General features: G+C 38.4%; 2 protein-coding genes and 1 long non-coding RNA gene across 4 annotated transcripts; 1 reads left to right on the forward strand and 2 right to left on the reverse strand.

The window, feature by feature from the left end:
• Window positions 1–2,021: 2,021 nt before the first annotated feature.
• On the reverse strand, window positions 2,022–18,609 carry ferry3 (FERRY endosomal RAB5 effector complex subunit 3). Of its 2 annotated transcripts, XM_086073922.1 has the most exons (15): window positions 18,241–18,609; window positions 17,007–17,047; window positions 16,295–16,478; window positions 15,368–15,513; window positions 14,689–14,870; window positions 13,838–13,937; window positions 13,607–13,731; window positions 13,253–13,359; window positions 11,704–11,901; window positions 10,948–11,076; window positions 9,267–9,335; window positions 8,975–9,177; window positions 7,578–7,635; window positions 4,364–4,431; window positions 2,022–3,248 (listed from the first exon to the last, which is right to left on the reverse strand). In XM_086073922.1, exons 3-15 carry the CDS (start codon window positions 16,473–16,475, stop codon window positions 3,156–3,158), a joined length of 1,659 nt encoding a protein of 552 aa, XP_085930048.1. In that variant the 5' UTR covers window positions 16,476–16,478; window positions 17,007–17,047; window positions 18,241–18,609; the 3' UTR covers window positions 2,022–3,155. The 2 variants fall into 2 exon arrangements, with proteins under 2 accessions (XP_085930048.1, XP_085930047.1); XM_086073921.1 differs by lacking the exons at window positions 17,007–17,047; window positions 18,241–18,609 and adding an exon at window positions 16,930–16,990.
• On the forward strand, window positions 18,221–25,124 carry e2f4 (E2F transcription factor 4). Its single transcript, XM_086073923.1, has 11 exons — window positions 18,221–18,631; window positions 19,480–19,589; window positions 20,232–20,392; window positions 20,676–20,720; window positions 20,816–20,880; window positions 20,966–21,133; window positions 21,289–21,367; window positions 21,815–21,964; window positions 22,724–22,771; window positions 22,856–22,900; window positions 23,680–25,124. Exons 1-11 carry the CDS (start codon window positions 18,467–18,469, stop codon window positions 23,793–23,795), a joined length of 1,152 nt encoding a protein of 383 aa, XP_085930049.1. The 5' UTR covers window positions 18,221–18,466; the 3' UTR covers window positions 23,796–25,124.
• Window positions 20,645–22,889, reverse strand: LOC147176380 (uncharacterized). Its single transcript, XR_015094609.1, has 3 exons — window positions 22,837–22,889; window positions 21,791–21,925; window positions 20,645–21,179 (listed from the first exon to the last, which is right to left on the reverse strand). It is a non-coding gene; the product is annotated as an uncharacterized LOC147176380 (long non-coding RNA).
• Window positions 25,125–26,021: the final 897 nt, after the last annotated feature.

Consider the following 26,021-nt stretch of genomic DNA (forward strand, 5'->3'; position numbering starts at 1 on the left):
TTTTTTGAAATATTGACTCATCAACCAAAATAGATTGCTTCTTGTAATTTGTCACATACTCATTTTAGTAATACGCAACTTTAAGTTGATGATGCACATTCGAACATTCACAAAAGTGGAAGACATTTCCTCTTTAGCTCAAGTCAGCAAAACATTCTGCAGATGGATTTTATGTTGATACATTTATAGCACTAATGCAATGTTGATCTAAATACAACAATTTTAACTGAGGGTTCAGTGTGACTTTTAATTCCAGTTGGCTACTAATAAACATTTATTTTAATCGCTCAGTTTTACTGTAGGTACATTTATGAAGAGGCTGAAGGCGTCCGAGTTGTGTCCCGAAATGACTGATTCCCAACATAATCCAATACAATAACAAACAAAAAAGATGATCTTACTCTTTATGTGGTTATGACTAAAACAACTTTACTGTAATGTTAGGTTTATGTAGAGAAAATAATTACAGTACTTGTTTCCAAGGAAGATGGGTCATAGTTATTTTTGATAGTTTGTCAACACATAATCTTCTGTTGCTCCTCTAATTACATATGAGGTGTTTGTTTTTGGAAGTAAACATTTCACTCATCATTTTCCAAGCAGCACTGAGAAAAGGGAGACATGGTCTGGCCATTATACAGAATAGACTGTTCTGTTTCAGGAAACCCAACACTCCACACCACTAAGACCAATTCAAAGAATGCTGAACTCTCTGCAAAACATACAATTTAATCAATTGTCAACATGGCAGAGTGATATACTGTACATACCCGTAACATGAGGTTACCAAACTTCCTCTGCACATCCTGCTTACTGTGTAGTTTATCATGAAAGACGTTATGCAGCATTTGCTTGAATTCCCTTCCGGTGACTATAAATCATCTTAATTGACACACTAAACATACTGATGGCCAACTTTCTGTCTGACTGAATAGATTTCAATTCATTCAAACTCAAAGGGTTCAGAACCCCTTTCAAAAAAATGCATGAAGGCAATATGGATTAATAACGCTGGAGAGGTTATGTGCTCTTGGCCAACTTATCCGCACCGATTGAACATGTTGAGCCTGAGCAAAATAAATCATAATCATCTAAATGGAAAATTGTGATTGAGCTTCTCTTGAGGAATTTACAAGAATTTGGTGTTAAAGTACTTTTTTTAAATTGAAAAGTAAATGTACAGAAATAGTATTACATAATCAAACATATTTTGAACAAACCAAAACTATGGCATCTGGATGAATTGCAGATTTGCACAGTACTGTAGACTTTTGAACTTACTATTTGTATTCAAGAAGAGTGCCACCTGCTGTCGTGAAAGTGGAGAGGAGGGACCAAACACTTAAGCAGAGGGATACTCACTCGAGCTCACTGCAATGCAGCATTAAAAAGCTGCATGCTGCTCATCTTTGCACCAGTACAAATGGTCTTTTGGGAATTTGAAGAGTTGGCATCTCGGCAGGAGACCTTCCCCCAGGATGTGAATGAACCAAACCATTGACACCATGATCTGATAAATCCAACTGGCAAGTGGTCATCAAACATTGAAACTTTAAAATTGATGATGCAGAAGGAGGTTACGGGTTTTCCTACAGTGAGTCTACTCACAGATACTAAATAACGATACTACTTGTACTAAATATTTATAATACCCCCCCCCCCCCAAAAAAAAAAAAACAATGACATATTCCCAACATCGCATTTTCCTTACAATTACATGAAATTAATGGCAATTTTCTATTCTTCGAACTTAAATTTTTTAGTTGCTGATTGTAAAACGGCCACAAGAGGGTGGCCGATACTGGACACCGTCGCGAATACGATACTTTGAAATAAGGCTTGATATCGACCTGATACGATACTTTGTTTCAGTATTCGAACATCCCTATTAAAAATACAAAAATTAGGGATGGGCCAGTACTGAAGGTATTGGTGTCGATACCACCCTTATATTAAGTTATTGGTACTCACGAAGTACAAATTAGGAGAAAAGTACCATTACTTGCATGCAATTTTTAAGGAAAAAAATCTGTATTGGAATATATTGGTCTTTGTTTAAAAAAAAAGGGGCGGGGGGGGATTTATGTATCAAAGGTACGAGTGGTATTATCAGTTTTGGTAACTAGTACTGAGTACTCGTGTTGGTATCGATCTGAAATAAAGTGGTGTCGAACATCCCTAATTAAAATCCTACTAAAACCTGAACATAGGGCTGCTCAATTATGAAGAAAATATTAATCACGATTATTTTGGTAATAATTGAAATCACGATTTGGATGATCATTTATTTTTTGGTACAAAACAAGAAAATGTTTAAACGTAAGAAATATGAAGACAAATACAATCCTTTGAAACACTATAATTATACAAGTTCCTTTTGAATGAAACAAATTTTATTTATTAGTCATTTAAAAAATGAAATAAAAAGGTAAAAATGTATACATTTAAACAACTCAAAATTATTATTAATAATATTTTTTTTACGATTATGCTGATTTTGTAATTGTGGAGTATAATAATTGAAATTGTAATTGAATTTCGATTAATTGCACAGTTAATATAGGTTTGACGACAGCCACAGTATAACAATGGAATTGATAATTGCAATTTACATTTTATGTTATCAAAACAAATACTGCATTTGGAATATTTTAAAAGCACCCGCACCCGGACTGTCTCCCTTGGATGTTCCATTGTATTTGCATTCAAGTCATTTTCCAAGGTGATGCTATTTATTTACACTGCCTACCAGTGAGATGAAACTAACACTTCACATGTCATTAGATGCCACATTCTACTGTGGCTCCAACAAACAGAGAGCAGCTCTGAGGAAATGACATGAGCTCCCAGTTTGTTACTGATGTCATAAAAGTCTGCAGTGGCCCTGCACCCTGGAGGTTTGAAATGATAATTGCAGCAGCTGCTTTGTGAGCTGCGGGACCCGCTCGTCTTTCGCTAAGATATGCAGCTTTAAAGAGAACACAAATAAACAGGCGTATTAATCTGCTTAAGGATTCTCACTTCCCTGTAAGCGCTTTAAGGTCGCCATGTAGAATGAATACCCACAAAATTTCAGAATCAAAACACAGCAGCAACTTCAAAAAGACGTAAAGAGATGATGACTGGTGCTGCATCTTGAGTGTCATCTGCACTTATCAGGGCTTTGACGTGAGCGTTAAGGTGGAGGAGACACGGAAGATCTGAGGCAGCATGTTGCTTAACTGGTAGAACATTTCCTCTGAAATACTCTGTCAACAAAAATACACACATACAACAGCCAGTTAGAAATGTGTGTTGGGTATTTATCTGCAGCAGTGGTAAAAAGCTGAAATATTAGTCATGACACAAAATTGCTTCATGTGTGGGGAGGTGATAACAAACTTGCATTAGATATCAAGGTATTTTCCTTGGAGGATGCTGAATGATCTCTGTCAGTTATGACTACAACAGAGGACATGCATAGTGACTGGAAGGTACCCGTCAAATGAGAATGTGAAGTATTGATCGGCACACACAACTCCACAGCATATATTTAGTCTCTTTGAAGGCACGATGTTGTTTCAGGGGAGCTATTTCCAATCCTGTCTGAGCATGGAGCTGACAGGAAGCTGATTCAGTCGGAGCTTTTGATGCCGCTGGTTTTATAGTCTTACGGTGTCAACACTGCTCCATGCTATAGGCTCAGCTGTCTCTCAAAGCACACAGCCCATAGGTATAAACATTCTGCAAAGCCGAAAATAAAATGTCATGTGTCACAAGGCGGGCAGGTCCAAATGAGTTTTTGAGAATGTGGAGCCAAATCGTGCAGAAGCATCTGAACCTCGTGGCGACATTTCTCAGTTGTTAAGATGTAACAATGGGACGTGGGTTTCAAGGTACATTTACATCAGTAATGACAGCTGCATGGAAATCCCGATGCTTATCACGCGTGTATGCGGATGAGTGTCTAGGCTTCCATTTATCACACAGTGTAAACACGGGCCAAGGCAAAGTAAGGCTCTCTAATCTATGATTCATGGCAAGCTTTTTAAACACATATGTGCTACAAAGCCAGTTGTGCCTGTTGTGAACTCCTCTACACCTTCAATATGCATTTTGGCTGAATTATCAGAGAGCTTTAGTGGCAGCCAATAATTAAAAGGGAGCTTCTACATTCAAGTGTGTCACTGTGACATTTAAAGTCATCCGATTATTGCTGTGATTCCGCCACTGACCACTGAGTCATTGTTTCACTTTCCGCATAGCATTAAGCAAGATAGTCTTAGAGGACTGAGGGAAAATGGACTGGGAGGTTGGCACATGTTTGCTGTGGAAGTTGACAAAATAAGAAATGGTGAAATAAAACAATGTACTCGCATCTCACCCTTGGCACGAGAAACTGCACCGTGCGTGATATGCCTCCATCCCATGAGGCCATCTCCATCATAAAACCTGCCAATAAAATGATAAAGAGAAGCAGCACCCTTAACAAATAAATAAAAACACTAAAATGCTGCACTATTATGGGCTCTGCACACGGGAGGCGACGTCGCTCGCTCTCAATTCATTTCCTATGGAAGCAGGGCAACAAGGCGAAAATCGCCTTCCCCCCTCCTCCTCAGCGACACGCGACATTCGTGCGTGAAAAATCGCGCACGTAGACGAGGCCCGCGACGCGATACTAGAAAGTTGAAACATGCTCAACTTTTGTCGCTGTCGCCGGGGCTTCAACCCATCAGCGAAGGTTTCATTGATGAGCCAATAGACATGCATGCTACACAGTGGTCTATCCAGCAAAATGGATGAGATAATTTTATCAGCGTTTATCATTTTGTAAAAAACTAAACAAAAACAAAACTATCGTTTTGTACCATACTTCACACAATCATTTCCGTGACATCAACAAAAAGGCCGGTGCATGAGAGCTTGTTAGTACAGGGTTAATTTGTCCGGTAAGTTTTCTTTAGATAATAATAATAATAATAATAATAATAGGAAATGGATGGATCTTCATACTGGAATTACATACTGTAATGAAACTTCTGTGTTTACATTACAATGAAAACGTTTAGATTCCCTCCAATTTTAATAGGCAATCAAATCTGTTGTAACACGAGAGTGACGTATGTTGCTGCCGCCGTCGCGGCTGCTTATCGCGTCCCGTGTGTTGAGACCTGCGAGGCGACGAGGTATGTATTTTGCTGTCGCTTGTCGCTTCCTGTGTGTCGAGCCCATTACAGTGAGGATCGAAAGTTTGGGCAGCCCAGGTAAAAAGTGGTATTATTGTGAGTAAACAAGCCAAGGAAAAAAGTTGTATTTTAACCTCATCGGTCGACAGAACTTGTTCCCAAATTGCATCAGACTTGTCTGTGTGTTCATTTTGTGAATTCACAGATTTTTGTGGCGAGGACGTAGATGAGGTTTTCGTCTGATGACTCTTGCATGAAGACTATATGTGTTCAAGTATCTCTTTATAGTGGAATAGTGTAGCAGTGTCTGCCAAATCTTTCTAAAAATCAAAACATGGGTTTTGACTTGCTTTTATCACAATCCTGCAAGTCTGATATTTTTCTTGGTCTTGCAGTTTTTGCTTTAACTTCCACTGTTCCTGACGACTGTCATTTCTTAATTATATTCCGAACAGATGATGTTGGCATCTCAACGCTTTGCTATCTTCATATAGCCTTCTCCTGCTTTATGAGGGTCAATTATTTTTAGTTTTATTGCTCAGTTGTTCATAGAGGCTTTTCCTGACATTTTTTCTCTAGTCTTGCCTTTTTGTTGGGATAAGGTCAGATGAGTCTGAACATTAAAAACTTTTGAGATTGACATCAACTGATCTTTCCAGACGATTGCGAACAATCCTTGACATTATCAGGTCTCAGCTTTCCAAAAGGGGCAGTGCATGCTAAAAACTCTGCAGGGTGGCCAAACCTTTGCAGACACCATTATTTAGTTTTCTGCATTTTGAAAATGTAAATGATGGAAATAAAATCTAATTTTTTTTTTTTTTACATGTTATAAGGATTCTCACTTTAAAGTCAGAATTGTTACTTTATTAGTGCTACTATTATTATAAAGTCAGCATTCTAGTGAGAATCCTGACAACCTTTTTATTCTCTTCACTGGCCCTAATCCTCTTCCATACTCATCTGTACTTTGATGCCTTTTGGAAAATGCTCCATCTTTCCTTGGCTTGTTTATGCACAAGAACACAAATTCTTATCTGCAGTGCCCACACTTTCGATTCCCAATGTATCTGTGACGCTGGCGTGTACAGCCACGAAATAGTAACACATTAAGAGATCGGGTTTCATATGTAAGATATGTAAGGGCTGTACTGTATTAAGACCTGTACAAGTTTATGTATCAAACATTATGAATTGGCTCAGAAGAGACAGTTTGCAATCTCTAAGAAATGAGTTGTTTTTTTAAGCACACACAATAGCATAATTGGCCCACTGCAAACATGTAAATATTAGTTTTGTCACTACTGTGACTTCCATTGCTTGCACCTCTGCTTGGCTTCTCCACTGACAAAACCAGGTAAAATGTGAGCTACTATTCTCTTGTACCTTGTAATCATGCTCAGTCGACATAATCTGGGTGGCGTAAACCAGTGCAGCTCACTCACTGGTCTATTCCATCACCTGTCATTCTGTGTCAACAACATACATTGAGGTAATTTTTGAGAATACACTGCTAGAAATGCCAGCAATGACCACACATGGCAACACCCTGTCGCTGTAGTGACATACTCTACTCTATATTTAATGCAAGGCCCCATTTTCTTGCTAACCACGGTCTCCTCTTGAATAAAAAGTGTCTCTGAGTCCTAACCGAGTCCTAACCATGGCCAAGAACCACAAAGCAAGAAGTTAATTATTTATTATTACAATAATTAATTGTCATAGTTGTTACATTATTCTGTCTGGTTCTCAGTGATGCGTTCAATGGAGCATGGTTTTCACACTACCAAAGATGTGCTATTTGGAAGTGGAAAAGCAATCACAAACATATTGCAGCAAATAGAGCCAAGCAGAACAGTACCCATATTGTACAGTGGAACGGGGCATTATACTTTAATGCAACACGAAGGAACTTTCAGCTTACGTTGATTATGGCGCCACCATATGGACAAAGTCGGTAACGTTATACCTGAAGGAAGACCATGTTTCTCATGAGGACAAGCGCATTGCGTAATTTTTTAGCTCACGACATTCAAATTGACTTCTGTCTTTGTAACGAATGGGTAAAGGGGGAAGTGACGTATGCCATAAACCAGTCAGCACATTTGTAGTTTTTTTGTGTGACAGTGTTCCTACCATCCTCCTAAAAGTTGTTTAGTGTCAGTAAAAATTATACAGACCCCCTCAGGCCATGGCAAAGGTACCATACAACTAGTTTTAAGTCGATGTTTCAGCAGAAGAGTTATGAAAATATTTGATTACGGTTGAAAAGTTACTTAGTGCTACTTTAAAGACACACCTCAACAAAATGATTATTACTAACCCCAAAAAAATAATAAAATAATAAATATATATAACGACTCATCCATTTTGATATTACATATGATATCACATTTTTAACAATTGTACCTTTCACACACTTGAAGACCAGCTCAGCTCTCTTCAAACACCATGGTATGGTCATTTCCTGCAGGGAGAGAGCAAGAGAATCAATTGCTGTAACAAAATGAAAAAAGTACGAGTGAAACATAACAAAAGTTGTGTGTCTGTGTGTGGCACTTCCCCAACTGAATATGTGATTACAGGCAGAAAAGTGTGTTTGCAGCATAATTTAAGCCATAACAAATAAAAACACTCAGTATAGCTAAGTTATCAATTGGCGTAAATTAAAACATTATTATTATTATTATTATTATTATTATTATTATTATTATTAACATCATTAGAGCCTTCCATTCATTCTCTATAGCACTTGTCTTCAGGATAACAGGTGAGCAAAGCTGGCAGCTATTGCAGCTGACTTTGGTAAAGAGATAGGGTACAACCTGTATTGGTCGCCGGCCAATTGCAGGGCCCAATTAGACAAAAAAAACAAAAACATTCACGCTAACATATAGACATTATAGTGTCTTCGTTGAACCTAACCCACATGATTTTGGAATGTGGGAGGAAGCCAAAGTACCTGTGTAAAACCCACACAAGCATGAGAACATGCAAACTCCACACAGGAAAGGGTGGAACCCAGAGCCTCATTAGACAATTAGACCAAAAACATATTAATGAAAACATTTGTTATAATTGAAGAAAGACACTCATGTTGAAATATCAAGCATTGGAAAACACACAAAAAAGTCCAACTGTTCTGTATCCAAAACAAAAGCAGCAGCTGATGGGTGGAATGTATTCAGGTTGGATGTATTAATAATTCACCTTTGTTGAAGCAGATTTTTGGGAGGAGGGAGGAAGCCGAATACAAACACTGCAGCACACATTGATCTTGTTTTGTTTCCAAAAGTAGCTCACTAAACTTGTTTTGAAAACACTCTCCAAAGTGTAGTGTAGTTTACCATTCTTCTACATTCCTCTCTGTTATTTGTTTCAGTTATAAAGATTAAAAAAAGGGTGAGGCGAGTTAAAATAAAATAAAAAAGTGATGCACCTTCCTGTTGAAAACTTGTTGCAGTCTGTAATTCAGATACACACCACTTAAATCAAAGTCAACAAACAAGGACAAGCCGGAATCCAGCAATCTTTGCTAAACTGCATTGATTTGATGTGAAACCAGAAGCCATCAATTATAACTCAACTGGTTTGTGGGACTTGAAGTTGCTACAAGGAATCAGCTACCACAACCGAACAAATTGCAACAAAAGCAAGTAGAAAAGTAAACAACGCATGTTGAGGCATGACATCACATCAGCCATAGGCTAGTAAAAACTTTGCTTTTAATCTGATTAAATAGTTGCCTAATTATATTTATTTTGTGCAGTATTGGTAGGCAAGACCTATTAATCAACTCCATTTACCTCTGACATGTCATGCACCAGCAGTAGCGGGACGGTGATGGTGGTTACGTCATGTGTGCAGCAGACCTTCAGAATGTTCCTCAGGCCCATGATGGCCGGGTCCCTGGCCGTGATGTTCCCTGAACGCACGTTGTCGTCCACGCACAGGTGGAAGACGACATGGACCTCAGACAAGTTGGAGTGCCGCGAGACGTAGAACTCACCTAGCAAAGAAAAGCAGAGTGCGAGATATATGAAATCATAACGTTTGGTCATAAATTTACACTGGCTGAGTAGTATCAATAACCTTTACCTGGTAAAATATTTGAAGGATTTCTTTCAACATTTTTACATTTATCATCACTTCCATTCCTGGGGATCTCTGTGAGGACATAGATTTGAAAAGTCAGGAGGATATTGAAAAGACGGATTGTTATAAATCAAAAAATGGTCTCTGATGAGTATAACACAGTTTGAAAGTGTTGGCAATGTATCGCTGATGTCAAAAATAAGCTTGTAAAGTAGCTTCTATTCTATATATCAACAAGATCGTTATCAGTCTTATGCAGAGCTTTCTGATGAGCTGATCATATATCAGCTGTGTTGGAGACGGGAAACATCCAAAACCTGCAGGATTCCGGCCCTCGAGGACCGAGTTTGCTCGCCCCTGTTATATTGGCTAAATGAAACCATCCATGTAACTTTAATAGGAAGTAATGTAGCATTGGATGTTAACTAATTTGCTCCAAAAAACGTATAAATAATTTTTTTGTTTTTTTTGCTAGAGCATACAGAAGGCTTTGATGCAGCCTCTGAACTGAAGAGAACAGTTGAAGTAATGGTAGTTATTACAAAAACGGCCAGCAGGTGGCAGCAGAGTATAAGAGATCAACCAAGGCCATGTTGCAAAAAGCTGTTTTCCCCACAGTTTTAAACAGATTTGTGAAAAATGATGAAACTTAGCTATATTCTAATGCTGATTGCTGAAAAACGGAAACAGATCCAAATGTACTTTTTTTTCCTGATGAAAGAAGAGACTCTGATCTTTCTTTTGGTAGGTTCCATTTTTTATAGCAATAGAACACAATATTCTGTGGGCCTTGTAAAATCAGTAAAAATCCAGTAAAACAGCCGGGAGTGAAGGGGGTTGCTTCAGTGAAAATGGCTGGGAGTGAATAAGTTAAAGTGCCACCATATTGAAGATGAAGACAAAGTTCTTAAGGACCCCTTTAGTGGTCTCCAAATTTGTAGATGGCCCAAATATACTGCTGGAGAGAGTGTGGAATGGTTAGTTATCATTCACACATATTCTGGGACTGCCCAAAATTACTCTCTTATTGGAAAGGGGTTAAGAGCGAGATAGATTTGTTATTTACGCCTCAACAGTTCCTTTTTGACCTTTCACCTGAGGATATGTACACTAGAGATCAAGAATACCTGTTACACATCCTCTTAATGACTGCTAGAAAAATGGTGACAATTAAATTTGAGGACACCACAACCACCTACAGTGGCCCAGTGGAAGCAGAAACTTAAGGAGGTGTATGTAATGGAAGCCTTAACGGCACAATTACAATTGAAATCTGAGGTGTTTAAAAAAAGATGGTTGCCTATAGAGAGATACCTCTCTCACTGACTGGACCCCTTTATTGTTTCTGTTAGCTGGAAGCTCAAAATGATTTTTTTTATTTATTCTGAATTATTTCCCCCTTTGGAGTAAATCTACTTGAGTCTACGTTTTTTTAAATCTGACTACTAAATTAAGTTTTCCTCGCAATTCTCACTTATTGGGCTGCACCTGTATTTGCTTAAGTAAGCATTATTTTAAAAGGCCGCATTAAGTTATTATCAGTTAATTAAATATAGCTGGGTATATCCATTTATCAATTTTCACAAGCAAATTCTATGCACAAATCACGAGCCAAGCATACTAATTATTCGGAAGGAATACGCGTGTGTGCTGGCGCCACAAAAAGAGCAATCAAAGGTCTCACCAGGCTGCTCTTTTTGTTTGCTACTCCGCTGGGCTCTGGCATAGAGCACCACCTGCTGCACCTCCTCCAGTTGCTCCTCCAGCCAGGGAAAGTGGAAGTCTGTGCACTCCTTGGACACCGTTGCAAAATCTAGGTCAACACATTGATAAATAGTCATTATATGATGCCTAAAGGATACTATCCTCGCTATAAAAAACTTAACCAGGATTACCTCTAAAATGGTTTCTATAAACACATCCCAAAAAGGCTCAAGAGTCTTAAATTTAAAGAGGAGCTTTGTAATGTGACAGTGAAGGGCATATGAATAGGATGGCTAAATATAGCACAGCAGTTCAAGAGTATTGAGTTGGAAGATTACTTAAAGCTGCTCTTTGTAACACCCCCCCCCCCCTGCCCCCAACAAAAAATTATTACAATAGCCTTTTTATTTTATTTTCTAACTAGTAGATTAACACCATAGCTGTTCACAAAGGGTACTCCTGCAAATCTCTGGCCAATAGTTTTGAGAATGGATTCGGGTTAGAATTTCCTGTCCTCTGTCAGCGGATGTGACGTTATGTGTGGATTGTGTACGTGAAGAAGGGCGTGTGCAGTTTCTTTTTTCGGTCACAGGTGGCAGTAGCGATTCAAATTTTTATTTTCTGCGTTCAACAGCTTTAACTGGAGAGGGTCGATTAAATAATGCACCAACATTAACAAAAGTTAAAATATACAACATATTGTATATATGATTGGAACTATTATCTATAAAGGTACCTCTCTTGATGCCACTGTAGGAGTTGACCCTGTTGTCAACCAATAGTACCAGACCACACAGTGATGATGAATAAAGCGAAAGGGCCGTTTGGAGGCGCCTCAGCTTTGCTCCACTGCTGCCATGACGACGGTGCTCACAAAAGCCCAACACATCTGCCCGAACTAGCCGCAGGTTATGCATTGTCTTCAGTTGTGCTCCTAATGAAAATAAGAACTCAACTCAATTCAAATCAACTTTATTTATAAAGCACTTCAAAACAACCATTGCTGTACAAGCAATACAAATCAGTCATGACAGGAAAAACAAAATAACCCAAAATATATTAATTAATAAATATCATGAGTAGGTAGGTAAATAAGTAAATACAAATTATGAAAAATTTATAACACACAAAGTAGGTACCGTAAGTGCATAAGTAAATAAAATAAAGAATCAATAAATTAAAAACACAAAATACAGCAGATACCATAAAACACTGTAACAATGCTGAGTCAAAAAGCCAAAACATAGAGTTTGTTTTAAGACGGTTTTATAAGTGGACAAAGAGGGAGATTGCCTATTATTCAGCGGATGGTGGTTCCAGAGAAGAGGGACTGGCAACTGAAAAGGCTCGATCCCCTTTGAGCCTACGCTTAGCCCTCGGTACCTCCAGTCGTGTCTGGTCCACTGAGCTGAGGCACCGGGCAGGTGCGTAGGGGTGGCGAAATTCAGGAAAATAAGGTGGTGCAAGACCATTTAGAGATTTGAAGGCAAATAGAAGAATCATAAAATGAACTCTACATTTCATGGACAGCCAGTGAAAATAGGCCAGAGTTTGGGTTATGTGCTCCCTCCTACAAGCACCAGTTAAGAGGCAAGCTGCAACATTTTGGACCAACTGAAGACACTTCAGGGAGCCGGCTGGACTGGCTGACTACAACATAAAGTGCATTACAGTAATCCAGCCGATATGTAACAAAGGTATCATTACCATTTCTAAGTGCTGCTGAGAAAGGAGAGTCTTAACCTTAGCCAGCTGCCTAAAATGAAAAAAGCCGGATTTGACAAGAGCACCAATTTGTCGGTCCAATTTAAAATCACTGTCAATCTTAACACCCAATTTCGAGACTGCTGGCTGTAGAACAAGGTGCAAAGGGGCCCAAGTCAGCAGAATAAGATGGGCCACTGGGACCCAAAGACCATAACATCTGTCTCCTTTTCATTGAGTTCAAGGAATTGAGTGCCATCCAGGCTTTGAATTCCTTTCCTTTGCTATGAAGCAAAAAGCCATTGTTCAACATTGCTCAGAACAACATGTGAAAAGGCAACTTCTTTAAGAGATACTAGTCGGCTTTGTGACAACTGTTCAGGTAAAGAGGTGCAGCACTACTTGTGTGCCCCTTTTACACGTGTGTAATCTGGTTCTCAGTATGTGCAACACAAAAATATACAGCAGAGTGTGAGTTAAATTAATCGTGGGGAGATTCTAAAGAGTATGATACACTAAAATGTAAATGTAATTCAACAAATCACAATTAAAATACTGTTTTGTCAAAGTCAAGCACTTACCTAGATGAATAGTGAAGCTTTCTTCCATTTGAGGCTGCTCCTCAAACATCCTGCCTCCAGAATCTGAAGGTTCTGACAGCTGGCTAGACTGCACCTTAATCTCCTCACTGGACAGGAACCATGCAAATTAACAATAATAGTTATACAAATTGAGAAGTTAGATTATAGACATATATGCAGTATATATATATTAAATAATAGCTAATTGCATCTGGAAGTTTCAATAAGGTGTGGAATTGTGTCAACACAATTTAGAAAAATGGATGAAGAAATTTTGTACAAGTGCAAATAAATGCAGGGTATTATTATGCCTTTGAAATTCTTCCTATTGTACACAAATACATACAAACATACTTAATTTGGCTGCTATTGTTCGATTTCTGTAGGTCCTGGTGTAGTTTAATGACCCACTCTTGATATTCTTGCTTTTGAATACAAGTCACTTGCTTCAATTCAGTGACCCACTTGTTCTCCAGCACCTGATCAAAAACAACAACTGAGGAGCTAAAAAGGCTAGGGCCCATATTATATGATTACATAATTTATTAGTACTATAAGAACTCTCCTGTTTAGTTTTTTTTTTACCTGCTGTGCATCAAAGTGCTGGGAAGCTACTGCATTCACATCATGATCACTCAGCGTATTCCCAAACTCATGCATCACTTTATCCATTTCTGCAGCTTGCCTAACACACAGGGGGAACATGAAGGCATTTAAATCATTGATGAGTGTACATGCACAATGCTACCTGGCTGCTTTCTCATTTTAGAGATGGCAACCACGTATAATTAATTGTGTATTCCTTAAACCTGAAGGTCCTGGAACTTGACTTTAATTGCATGCAGATGTAAGGACTATCCGTCTGGCCCAAGAGCATAAATATCAATCAACTAAAACACCAAAATGATTCCTTTGCGCATCACCCCATCCAGAAAAACTTTGCATTTCAATAGGAAGAACTGTGGTGCCCTGTGTTAGCATGATTGCCTCCCAGTTCTGAGGGTCTGGGCTGAAAATTTGGGGTCCGGCCTTCCTGTCTGTTTGGAGTTTCCATATCCCACCATGCTTGCTTATTTCACTTTGTTCGAGTGATTTGGACGGTGGTCTATTTGTAAATAATGTTCAGACCATCAGGGTAAAGAGCAGAAAATGTTGAATCTACAAATGTTAATTATAAATATCAACTTGGACATTTTGTGTTTACTGACAACATACTTTTGAGTAGAGGCAGTTGATGAGACAATAAGTCAACTTTTTAATTTTATTAAGTCAAAAAAATATTTTGTGTTTAATAAAAGTGTTTAAAGATCTTAAGAAGTTTGTGTAATATTTTTAGCTTTTCAAACATTTGGAACTAAATGAAGAGAGAATCTAGCAAGTAATGTTTTGAAATAAACTGCTGGAAACTGCGGGATTCCATCCTCTGCAACACTAACCTTTCTTGTATCTTCTTGAGCTCCATGTCTCTTTCGCTGATGAGCTCGGACATACGAACAAAGTAATTGTGCTCCAGGTTGAGAAGCGTATCCGAGGCAGGAGAATGGATCAACTCGTGGTAAACATCTCCAAAGTCCTCATCCCAGCTGGGCTCCTCAGGGCGAGCATGCTCAAGCGTGGTCTAAAATGGTTACAAACAAATGAAATAAACGGTTTGCTATGCAGGTTTAATGCTCTTCTTTGAAATAAAAATTTAATTGAACTTGATGAGTCGCCAGTGAGCTGCATCTCGTGAAACGTGAGCTGTTTCTACAGTGCCAACTTTGAAATGTCTGACAAAAATGTAAAGCATGTAATGTTTTACATAATGAACTACTAAAAAAAAACAAGCAACGGATGTATCACATCCATGAATAGAAAATAATCAGAACTCCTCTATTTATACTTGCTCGGGAATCACGATGGACACTGGAAGGCCTCCATGGTTATTTTTGAATGACTGCAATAAAAGCTAGGCTAGTCTTAAATGTTTAAGTGCAGGAGGCAAGAGAAGCCTGACAGTTCAAGTTGATGCAGGCCGAAAAGGTGACAAAAGTACTTATAAGCAATCAAGTGATTGCTTATAAGTAACTAAAGCACACCCTAGTGTTTTATCCATAATGCATACAGTGTCCTCACCTCTACATAGGCTCTTGTCCACGTATTGGTGAGCTGATTTACATCTACATGTCCCATTGTGAGTCTTTGCAGGGCCAGTTCTGCCTCTCTGTCGTAATCCAAAATGGTCTCTTTCTCAATGAAGTCGGACAGTGACACTTTCAGTTCTACAAAAAAAAGCATTTTGAGAAATTTGAGAAATATGAAACTGTATTTTGTACAAGCTTGTCAATGCTGTAGAGACATAAATCAATGCATTTTCTATGGCACTTGTTTTCATTGTATTCCTGGGTGTGCTGCAGCATATAGTTAGACACTGAGTACACACTTGACTGGTCATCAATCAATCGCAGGCACATATAACAGCCATTCACACCTATGGACAATTTAGAGTTAAAACTAACATGCATGTTTTCAGAATGTGGGAAAAAGCTACGATACCTGAAGAAACCCCATGCAAACTCAGAGAGAAAATGCTAAATTCATACAGGAGGGCCTGGTCTGTGAGGCAGGCTTACTAACCACAAGGGCTTTGTGCTGCCCTCCACAAAGGTAAGTCAAGATTTTTTTTTTCCTAAATCCCATTCATTTTGGCAGGATAGAAATAGATTTAAATCCACTACCTAAAGATTAAAAGTAAATATTTCAATATATTGTGCAACAAATATATGTATATGACTGACATATCAAAAAGTAGATACTTTATGTATTGTCAGTGACCACTTTATGATAACTAGGATATTAAGTTATAGACACTGAAGACATAAATGTTGCCTGTTCAGTTGCTTTCTGCCTGGAACCCAGCAAAACATTGAGGTGTCCTTGCTATAAGGGTAATAACAACGGTACCACTACAACATTGGTGACTTGAAATGTGGTTATAAAAACAAAATTTGACTTATATTACCATGGGATACAACTGGTTTCTACATTGCAAAGCCATCTCACCGTTTTCTACGTAGCAGGGTATTTTATGTAGCAGCATCAGACGTCCATGAAGGTCGCTGACGTTTTCTTGAACAGGGAAGTGCAACGGCACTTTGAGAACACAGTTGTGTTTCCCTGCCTTGAACTCAAACACAAACTCCTTCTCGGTTGTGTTACTTGCTTTGCCTTTGATTTTCTTCATGGTCTGGGGGAAAAGGACAGCAGCATTAGAATGGAATTTAAGTGGCGTCAATACAAAGTGAATTTGAATATGGAATATTAGCATTCATTTCACACACAATACACAGTATTAGCCTGATGAAAGAAAAGAAAATCGTTATAGACAAGGCATGCTAAATGACACCATAGACAACAGCATCCTCTTTATCCTAAATGTTCAACGACCATCAACCCATCAAGCCTGAGCATTGCAACAATTACCAGATTTTATTATTGTTATTAATAATAATAATACAGCTAAGCCTAAAATTACCAGTTTTAATCAAATTAATATAGTGCGTTTGTTCTGCATGGAGTTATATTTCATATAAGGATGCTGTCTTGTCCATACGAGAAGCTCTATGTTAGCTAGTAATTTAGCTTTTTTTTTTTAACACGGTAAAACGAAAGACGAAAGAAAATGTCCCCGAGTTTACATTGACAGCTCGCATCCGCTTCGCTGTGTATTTTTGGAAACATATAAAAACAATAAGACTGTGATGGATATATTTACCCGTGTGTGTTTTGCTTCCTGGTGAGTCAGTCAGCTGACACCTACAAGCAGAGCGTGTGACAGGAGACGCACTTTCGTTATTTTGTGAAGCTTGTGTTTTATATTTCTACTGCATATTTGGCACATTTAATAGGTGATGTATGTTTAATTTATTATTTGCATTTATTTTTGGTATATTATATCCTCGAACATGGTTTAATCAAAGCACATTATTTATATACAGTATATGGATCACTGAATATGGATTGACCCAGGAGGTAATTTCTGCGGGCACTGTTGACCCCTGGTGGCCATAATTTTTAAGCGTCAAATGCAAAATAGCATATATCATTTTATTACAATCATTTACATACATTTATACTCAGTTTATTTTTTAAACAGCCACGGTGCCGTGACACACTGAGGTGCCGTAAAGTCTCATATACAACTTCACTTAAATGTGGCCTAAATTTGTGATTTATTGATCGATCAATGCCAGCGACGTAATGTGAAATGCAGATTAAATGCCATTCAAGATAGACGTGACAATAAACCTGTGTATCCACCTGTTGCCAGTCATACAAAATAACAATTCATTGCTCTGCAAGAACATCAGCATTGAAATTGTGTTCAACCCTGCACCCCACCCCTGTTCACATTTCTTGTGACATTTTGGTTGGTGACGCGTAGTGAGAAATAGTTCTAATGTAAAATGTGTACCTTGGCTCAATAAAGTTTAGGAAACACTAGGGGAGAACAGTAAAATATTGATATTTTTTTGTCTTACACTTGAAATAAATATAATGTAATATTATTTTATAATTTGATATGTTTTAAAATATCTCTTAAGGAGATCACAGTATATTTTTTATTTACATTATATCAATGATTATAACATATTATCATAAATATATTTTATTAATCGTTTTTTTCTTAAAAATTTAAAGAAGAAAAACAAATAATTTAAAAAGACCAGATTTTTTAAAATTGAATGACTGCGCCTGCGCAGAAGTGTTTTCTTCAAGTTTGGACCAATAAGGGTCTATCTACAAATAGTAATATATAGGTCCCTGTTAAATTGATCTTTCACCTCACAATTGAATCACCAAACAACGGTAGATTATTTTTTGTTGTGTTTTCGAATATATTGTCATTTTAAATTTGTATATTTTACCACTATTACGCTGTTGTACGCGTTTGACATAGCTACACATTGATTAACGGTCTCTCCACTGGTTGAACAGTCCCGTCATACCTCGCGTGGCCAACGGCTCTCCCAACCGAAAGCTCGTTCAATTAATCGTCGTCCTCGTACACCGCTGGATTTCGTGCAATCGTTTGAAGAACGGTGAAACGCTCTTATGCCACGGACACCAGTGTCCTTCAGTTTGGTTGACTAAGGCTGCGCAGCGTGCGTTCCTGGGCTCGCTTCCGAGGTTTTGGTCGGGGAGGCAGGGGGACTTCGGCGCTGGTCCCGAGAGATGATGGAGCTAGAGTCGGCCAGTAACCGGGGCGAACTTGGCGCTGTGGGGGACCCGCTGCAGCCGCAGACACCAAGCAGACATGAAAAGAGTCTGGGACTCCTCACCGCTAAGTTTGTAACTTTGCTGCAGGAGGCCAAGGACGGAGTACTGGATCTGAAAGCTGTGAGCATGCCAACTAGTCTTTGTTGTTAGCTAGCACATGTCATCTGGAGCTGCCTGCTGTCGTTAGGTTTCATGCACTTTTTGCTAGCCTGCCTGTTAGCATAGCCTAGCTTTCTGACAGTCTAGATTTGAATGAGCGATAGCTGCATCGGAGTGTAAACATCCGGGTTACTTTTCAACGCAAACACCAAAAAGCGGTCCAATTCACAAAGTTTTTGAGCCCTACCTGCTCAACTTTTCCAGGCTGCCCCCTGGAGATTTCCAAGTGGGTCAGCTTTTGTCGCTTTTTTTCTGAGCTAGTGCATCTTTACACATAGACAATGTAGCATGATTGATTCATAGCGACATTCATATTCAATTCAAGTGTTTTCCCGCTCTAAAACGTATTGACTCTGGCTGTAACTTTCTACCTGTAACTTAGCAAAAGTAATATTACTCTCATTGCTCTTGGAAAATGTTAAACTGTTCACCTGCTCTATGCTTGTTTTTAAAATATTGTCTCGGTTTGGTTACTTCTCTGCTTAATCAGTTAGAACAAGATATTATCCATTTAGTTCCCATAGTTCTTTAGTCAAACCACACAGGGGATGTTATCCTGCAAGTGCTCGTAGAGCAGTATGAGGATGCACCTGCAGGCACCAGGCCAAGCACAGACTTATCAGCACCCAGATGTATACACACTGTCGTTGTGGCTCTATTATGCACTAAACTAGGCACAACACTTCGGCTAAGGAAGTTGAACTACACTATTTTTTTTGTCTTAGTTTGAACAGTAGTCTCTTGGGTATGAATTACTTAAATGTCACACCAGTTTTAATGCATTTTCCCTTTGTTATTCTGTGAGTCAGGCAGCCGACACATTGGCAGTACGGCAGAAGCGGCGCATCTACGACATCACTAATGTGTTGGAGGGAATTGGACTGATCGAGAAAAAGTCCAAGAACAGTATCCAGTGGAAGTAAGTGCACTCACTCTTTAGTTGCACCCTCTAAGGTTTGCTGTTTTAAATAATTGATGCCCGCAGTCTCGAAAGATGAAGAATTACAGTAAATGACAACTTGTCCCACTTTGTTTCAAATCACACGGTTTTGGCGAGATGTTGTCTGTATTGTCTCATGTAATGACACTGAATATTGCATTTGTTACCATGATGACCTAAGCAACTATTTAGTGCTGCCAAATTGGAGACTATGTAGCTATATTTATTAGACACTTTCTATGGTGATGAGAGTGATTCCTTTCTTTCTTCCCTCCATCCCTCCCTACCCTCGTATTATTGGAGACTCCGAGACTACTTCCGGAGTAAGAAATGTTCACCCTTCTGCGTCCAGAGTGTAAATGAGTGGTACTTGGGTGACGCCGCCAATGGCTAATTTAACCATATTCGGCCCATACAGATTTAATTACTTTTTAGCATGTGGGGGCAACAGTTCATTAGCAACCCGATGATCACATCGTCCAACCATAATTAATGGAACCCCATATTTCAGCGCTGCTCAGTTAAAAGACAACCGACACGGTCATTTTTGGCAAGTCCTGTAGCAATCTTTTTTTTTTTTTTTTTTTCGTTTTTAAATATCTGTTTCTGTTTGTGTTTCAGGGGTGTAGGTCCAGGTTGCAATACGAGGGAGATAGCGGACAAGCTGATTGACCTGAAGGCAGAACTTGATGATCTGGCCATCAGGGAACGTGAGCTGGACCAGCAGAGAGTCTGGGTGCAGCAGAGCATCAAGAATGTCACAGACGACTCTAACAACAGTCCATATCCTTTTTAGTAGGGATGTTCGATACCACTTATTTTTAGACCGATACTCAAATCTTCAGTACTCACCGGTGCCGATACCATTAGTACTTATGATACATGTTTTGAAGCAGTAAACACAGATCTGACTTATGTTTGCAATAAGTAAGTGGGGTGGCGAAAGCAGTGTCATTCATGTAAATAGTGTGACATTATCTTCCTGTGGTGGAAACATGTCTTTCTTAATAATTTTGGACTAGGAAAATGTTTGCTTCTGACCAGTTGACCCTTAATACGTTTATACAATGGCATATGTAAAACATGAGGACATATGTGGAGCTTTCAAAGGTAATCTTTTGTTGAAGTCAGTCTCATTTGTCCTGTTCTGTCACCCAGCCTTATGATGTCAAATATTCCATCGCTTATCAAGTGTCCTTCCACAGGTGACACCCTGCTAGCGATACGTGCCCCCAATGGCACTCAGCTCGAGGTGCCCAGACCAGAATCTGTAAGTACTGTGTATATTACATTTCACTACGTCCACCTTCTGCTCATCTATATTTTTTCTTCTAACTGTGTATGTGTAAATGCAGGTTATGAATGGACAAAAGAAATACCAGATCCGTTTGAAAAGTTCTTGTGGCCCCATTGAGGTTTTACTAGTCAATAAGGACCCGTCCAGTGCCTCTCCAGTTGTTCTGCCTGTCCCTCCTCCAGATGATGTACTTCAGAGCCTCCCAGCATCATTGCCCTCTTCCCAGGTCCATATGTCAGCTTCGCTTGCAGTCTCATTTGTTTTGGGCTTAACTGTGGACAAAAAGATACACACACAAAATGATCTTGTGTTTTTAATCCAATGCAGAGCATATGGCTTGACATTACTTACTTTTTTACATTTCTTAATTGCTCCCCCTAGGGTACAAAATCAGCTCCAGAGTGTGTGAAAAAAGGTTCTTCCACAACGTCAGCCATTAGCCAAACAACCTCAGTTACAGGTGGGCAAGAAGGTCTCCACTTTGTCGTCATATATATATATATATATATATATATATATATAATCGGTCACCAAGTCTGATACTTTTTCTTTTTTTTAATCATTTATTTATTTTTGCGGGGGTCACATTCATTCTTCATACTTTGTGTGAATAACTGTTCTTGTGAGGGAGGCCGAAAAGTGTATTTCTATTAAATGTTGATACGTTTATGACATTTTACTCATATATTCTATGTAATATTAATAACATTTTAGTTTAAGCTAACTTTTGGAACTTTTTTCAATACAGTAGCATAGCCAATTGAAGGATGCCCAAATGTATAGATGGATGCAAATATGTATAGTTTGCAAATTTGTGGTCATCTGCGGCTATGTATTAAGAGTGTTACACAGAGCCACTATTATTGGTTGTTTGCCACGTTACCTTACATTTCTCGCTCTGTTTCAGAAGTGACAAGCACCACGCCACTCACTCCAACCACAGATGCACCCGCTGCCATTACTCAGCAACTTCAGTCCTCCGCCTCCTTGGATGGATCGGTGTCGTCGTCTGCATCTGCTTCAGTGTTTGAACCAATGAAGTCAGACCCCTCTGAACGTGAGCATGCCTATCTGGTCATGTTTTTGTCAGTAGAGTAATGGTGCTTCGCTGCAACACAAATATATGTCAACTATACCCTGACAATTCAGTTTTAAAAATTTGCATTGGTGGATCCATAAAATACATGTTTAAACATGCGCAATAAGCACGTTACAGCATCTTGGGACTTGTTTTTCTTCAGCTGGACTGAGCTTTTTAGTCAAATTGCGGGGACTGATCATTTTTAGCTCGCACTCAATTTTGTTCCAAAACATTTACATGAAGCAAAAATTGAAAAGAAAATACAGTTTTCTGAATGACAATGACCCCAAGCTTTGCAAATGAGAATCTATTCTCAATTGCGTTAATTGAATAAATAAGAGTTAACAGATAAACAAAATAAATGTACGGTGGTGATTGACTGCTCCCCAAGAAGACTGAATGCTGTTAGGCCAAAGGTGCCATTTCAACCAGGCTATTATGTTTTCTTTCTGCGTTCTTCAATTGAATTATACAATTTATAAGCCACATTATCCTTTGAAAACAGTTGTGAAAATAGGCATCATGCTGTCATTTGTTTTTTTAAATATCAGGAACAACTTGCTATTTAAAAAATGTGGGTGTTTTTACCTTCGGTGTCAACTCTATTGGAGACTCCCAGGCATTCAGTGTTGCATTAAATTCCTTTGTGTTGTTTCAAAAATGAAGGATAACTGTCCTTCTATTTTGTACGCTCTAGTGACAAAATTGTTGCTCCATTTCTATTGATTTCTACAGTGTTGGACTTTCCCAAAGAGCTTTCGGACATGTTTGATCCGACAAAAGGTAAATTAAATGCTGCATTGTAAAAGGAACCTTTTAAAAATAAAGGAAAAAGAAGAAGTACTTACACACAGTATCCATTTGCAGAGATCATGAGTGGAGATTTGTTGGAGGACTTGATGTCATCTGAAGGTGAGACATAAATATTAAAAGAAAAACATGTCAACTGCCATGTAGGACACTGATCGCCTTCATATTTGTTTGATTTTTAAATATTTTTATTTCATAGGAAATAATGTACGTTTTCATCAGTTTATATATATCAATTATGAAACCTTTATTAACTGTTCAAGACATTTTTAAAGAAACATTTTAACATTCTGTGCTCTCATAAGAAGTGTAAAATAAGTAGACAGACTAATTACAAAAACTAAAATTGAGGATTGTTTAAGATGAGATAACTCCATGCAGCATTCTTCTTTTATTACTGATGAAATAAAGCGTATTTCTACTTTTGCCAGTACACAGTAGCCCAGACAGAGATGTTTAATTTCTATCTCACAAGATATGCTGAGGTCTCATGTAATGCATGGTGGCATCTCTGAAGTTTAGTGTAATTAAGAGGCTCATTGTTCCAGAAAATGTTGGTCAATCTACAATTGTTTAAAGTGGGACACACACACAGTTTGTTCCCTTTTTTTGTTTGTTTTGTTATATATGAGACACCACATATCATGAGGAAAAAAATGTCATGTGTTGTTAATGCTCTTACATTGTGTGGTGTACTTATTTACCAACGCAGCACACCACACATGATATTCTCCCGCTACGATTGTCCTTCTCCTCCGAAGCTAGATGCCTAACCTTAAAACTGGCATGTAGCATGAGAATGAGCAGGAGTAGCCGAAGTAGTCTATAAGAATAAAATATAGACTCACTGTTAGCTATTCTCTTCCTGTTCTGCCTTTTAGTGTTCTCGCCTCTCCTGCGTCTGTCGCCCCCACCTAGTGATCACGACTACATATACAACCTGGATGAGACAGAAGGCCTGTGTGATCTCTTTGATGTCCCCATTTTAAACCTCTGACCCAAAGACGGCCATCACAGTGAGGAACCCCTCTAAGTTTATGCCCCCCTAACTCACTTCACTGGCTGTGAAAGTGAGCATGAAACAATACGAACCGGATCAGTGTTGACATACTCCTGTGAACGGGGAGCTCAACCTGAACTCAGTAGCGTCACCTTCAGTCACGTGAGGAAAACGGCGGCAAGATCAAAATGTTTATTTTCAGCTTTTACAAGAATCAAAACATGAGCGAAAAAGTCTATTTTTGGATGATTGTTTATATGTATGTGCTAGCAAATGAATGTGTGTATGCTTTACGCCTGTGTGGATAATGCATATTACGTGAGAGTTGTATTAAGTCCAGTGTCTTCAGGAAAGGAATAAAACAACATTTTCCTATCAGGTCCAGAGTCATGAAAACCTAATGGAGCGCAGCCTTTATCACCCACCAGCTGCTCACACATGGCTTGAATCAGTCCAAGCGCAGCTGGTTATATATGCACTATCTTTGTGTACATAAATAATTTATATTTTGTCTTAGCATCACACCAGTTTGTTGTCTAATGATCTACATTTGTAGTACAGGCAGAGAAATTGTTGGCAAATATAGATATCACACTCAAAGTAAACATCTAAAGTGTTTTAATCATTTTTCAAATACGGTAAGTAAAAATCATGAGTTAGGATTGTCTGAATGAATCCTGTTATCATTTCCCCGATCTCTCTATAAAGGCAATGTGCAAAGGACCAAAAATAATACAGGGATTAGTGGAATGTTAACATTTACAAATTTTACTTTTTTACATTTGTTCTTCCCATTTTATATTTGAACATTGCAGTGCGTTTTTAGAGATTTGGGATGTTTTTTGTTTTGTTTTTCTTCTTAAACTATCTGGCTTGAGTTAACACACTTCCACTTGACATGCTTTATTTTGTTAATCCTTGCAATTTAAGGTTTATGTAACATAAGATATTTGGCAAATACCAACGTACTCCACTTTGCTAAACAAATTGTGATTTGCCTTACAGCTTTGTCTTGTAATTGCCATGTATTTTGTTCAGTTGGATGTAAAAAGCATGCTTTTTTAAGGCAGTGATATATTTTTTAGCTCATCATTTATGCCAAGCAAGTAGTAGATGCTTTTTTTTTAACTCTCTGAAATCAAATGTGTCCCTTGCCTTTTTTCACCTTTGAATATGTACATGAAATAAGTCTGTTTAACGCAAGTGTCATCATTCTAAATGTTTTCTGTAAAATTCACTGTGTTTGTATTTCCCCACTGTATATATGCTAAATAGAATAGCATCATTTTTTGTCTACTAGATATATTAAAGGATTGTTGTGGCTAATTTGGGGCTCTACAAATTAGAATATATGGTATTTATTGCCACTATGTGCTACGTCATCAAAGCATCTTTTCTCGATTTACTTTACATCACTGTGGCCAGATGGGCTGCTACTTACTCCGTGCTTGATCACCAGCCAGACATTGTTTTGTGAGTAATGCTTCAAATAGACCAGGAGCACTTTGAAGTTTTGAGGGGAGTACGCCTGGATGAGTAAAGTTTGTGTTTTGGAATCGAAATTGCAGGTTCCCACAGCTTTTTGTTTAGAAGAGATGGACAACTGGCAAACTGTATTGCAGAGGTGTCAAACTCATTTTTGACACTTACCAAAGTTGCCACATCCTAAATATGGTTTCCCTGAGAGGATTGTTATGTCATGTACACATGTGGACTAAATTTACCCCCTCTGTTAAAGAAAACCCCACAGTAGTCATTGAACAAACTTGAATCTGACAAAAGTAGTAATAAATGAAAATGTAATACATTTGGAAAATGGATTGATGGAAGTAATAATTGAAAATCAGACATTGCTTTTGCATTGTTCAACAGAATTAATTTAAAAAGCAAAACTCATGAAACAGAAATGATGGGACCCTTAATTTATTATTTTGTTACACAACCTTTTGAGGCAATCACTGATGTCAAAAGATTTGTGTGTGTGTAATGTATCGCCTTGTAATATTACATATACACAACAAATTGATGGATAACGGCTTTAAAAAAAATAATAATCAAAAGCAAGGAAAAAAATATTTGTTCAACTTCAATTTATTTTAGATGTATTATCTGTGACAAAAGAAGTCAATGCACATAATTTCGCAGGTCACATTTAAATGCTATGCCGGACCAGTTCTGGCCCAGAGTTTGGCACCGTGCACTTGTTTAGCATTGCTTCAGAGG

Source organism: Leptonotus elevatus, chromosome 4 (assembly GCF_054856555.1).
Source record: "Leptonotus elevatus isolate MCC_2025b chromosome 4, RoL_Lele_1.0, whole genome shotgun sequence".
NCBI lineage: Eukaryota > Metazoa > Chordata > Actinopteri > Syngnathiformes > Syngnathidae > Leptonotus > Leptonotus elevatus.

What these genes read in the sequence shown, in the direction of transcription:
- e2f4 (XM_086073923.1), top strand. Translation starts at nt 18,467, where the DNA reads ATGATGGAGCTAGAGTCGGCCAGTAACCGGGGCGAACTTGGCGCTGTG. An exon ending in CATGTTTGATCCGACAAAAG is followed by an intron (nt 22,772 to 22,855) that starts GTAAATTAAATG and finishes ATCCATTTGCAG; the next exon opens with AGATCATGAGTGGAGATTTG. An exon ending in GGACTTGATGTCATCTGAAG is followed by an intron (nt 22,901 to 23,679) that starts GTGAGACATAAA and finishes TCTGCCTTTTAG; the next exon opens with TGTTCTCGCCTCTCCTGCGT.
- ferry3 (XM_086073921.1), bottom strand. An exon ending in AAGCTTCACTATTCATCTAG is followed by an intron (nt 11,902 to 13,252) that starts GTAAGTGCTTGA and finishes TATTTTCATTAG; the next exon opens with GAGCACAACTGAAGACAATG. An exon ending in GGTCTTCAAGTGTGTGAAAG is followed by an intron (nt 4,432 to 7,577) that starts GTACAATTGTTA and finishes TTTTATTGGCAG; the next exon opens with GTTTTATGATGGAGATGGCC.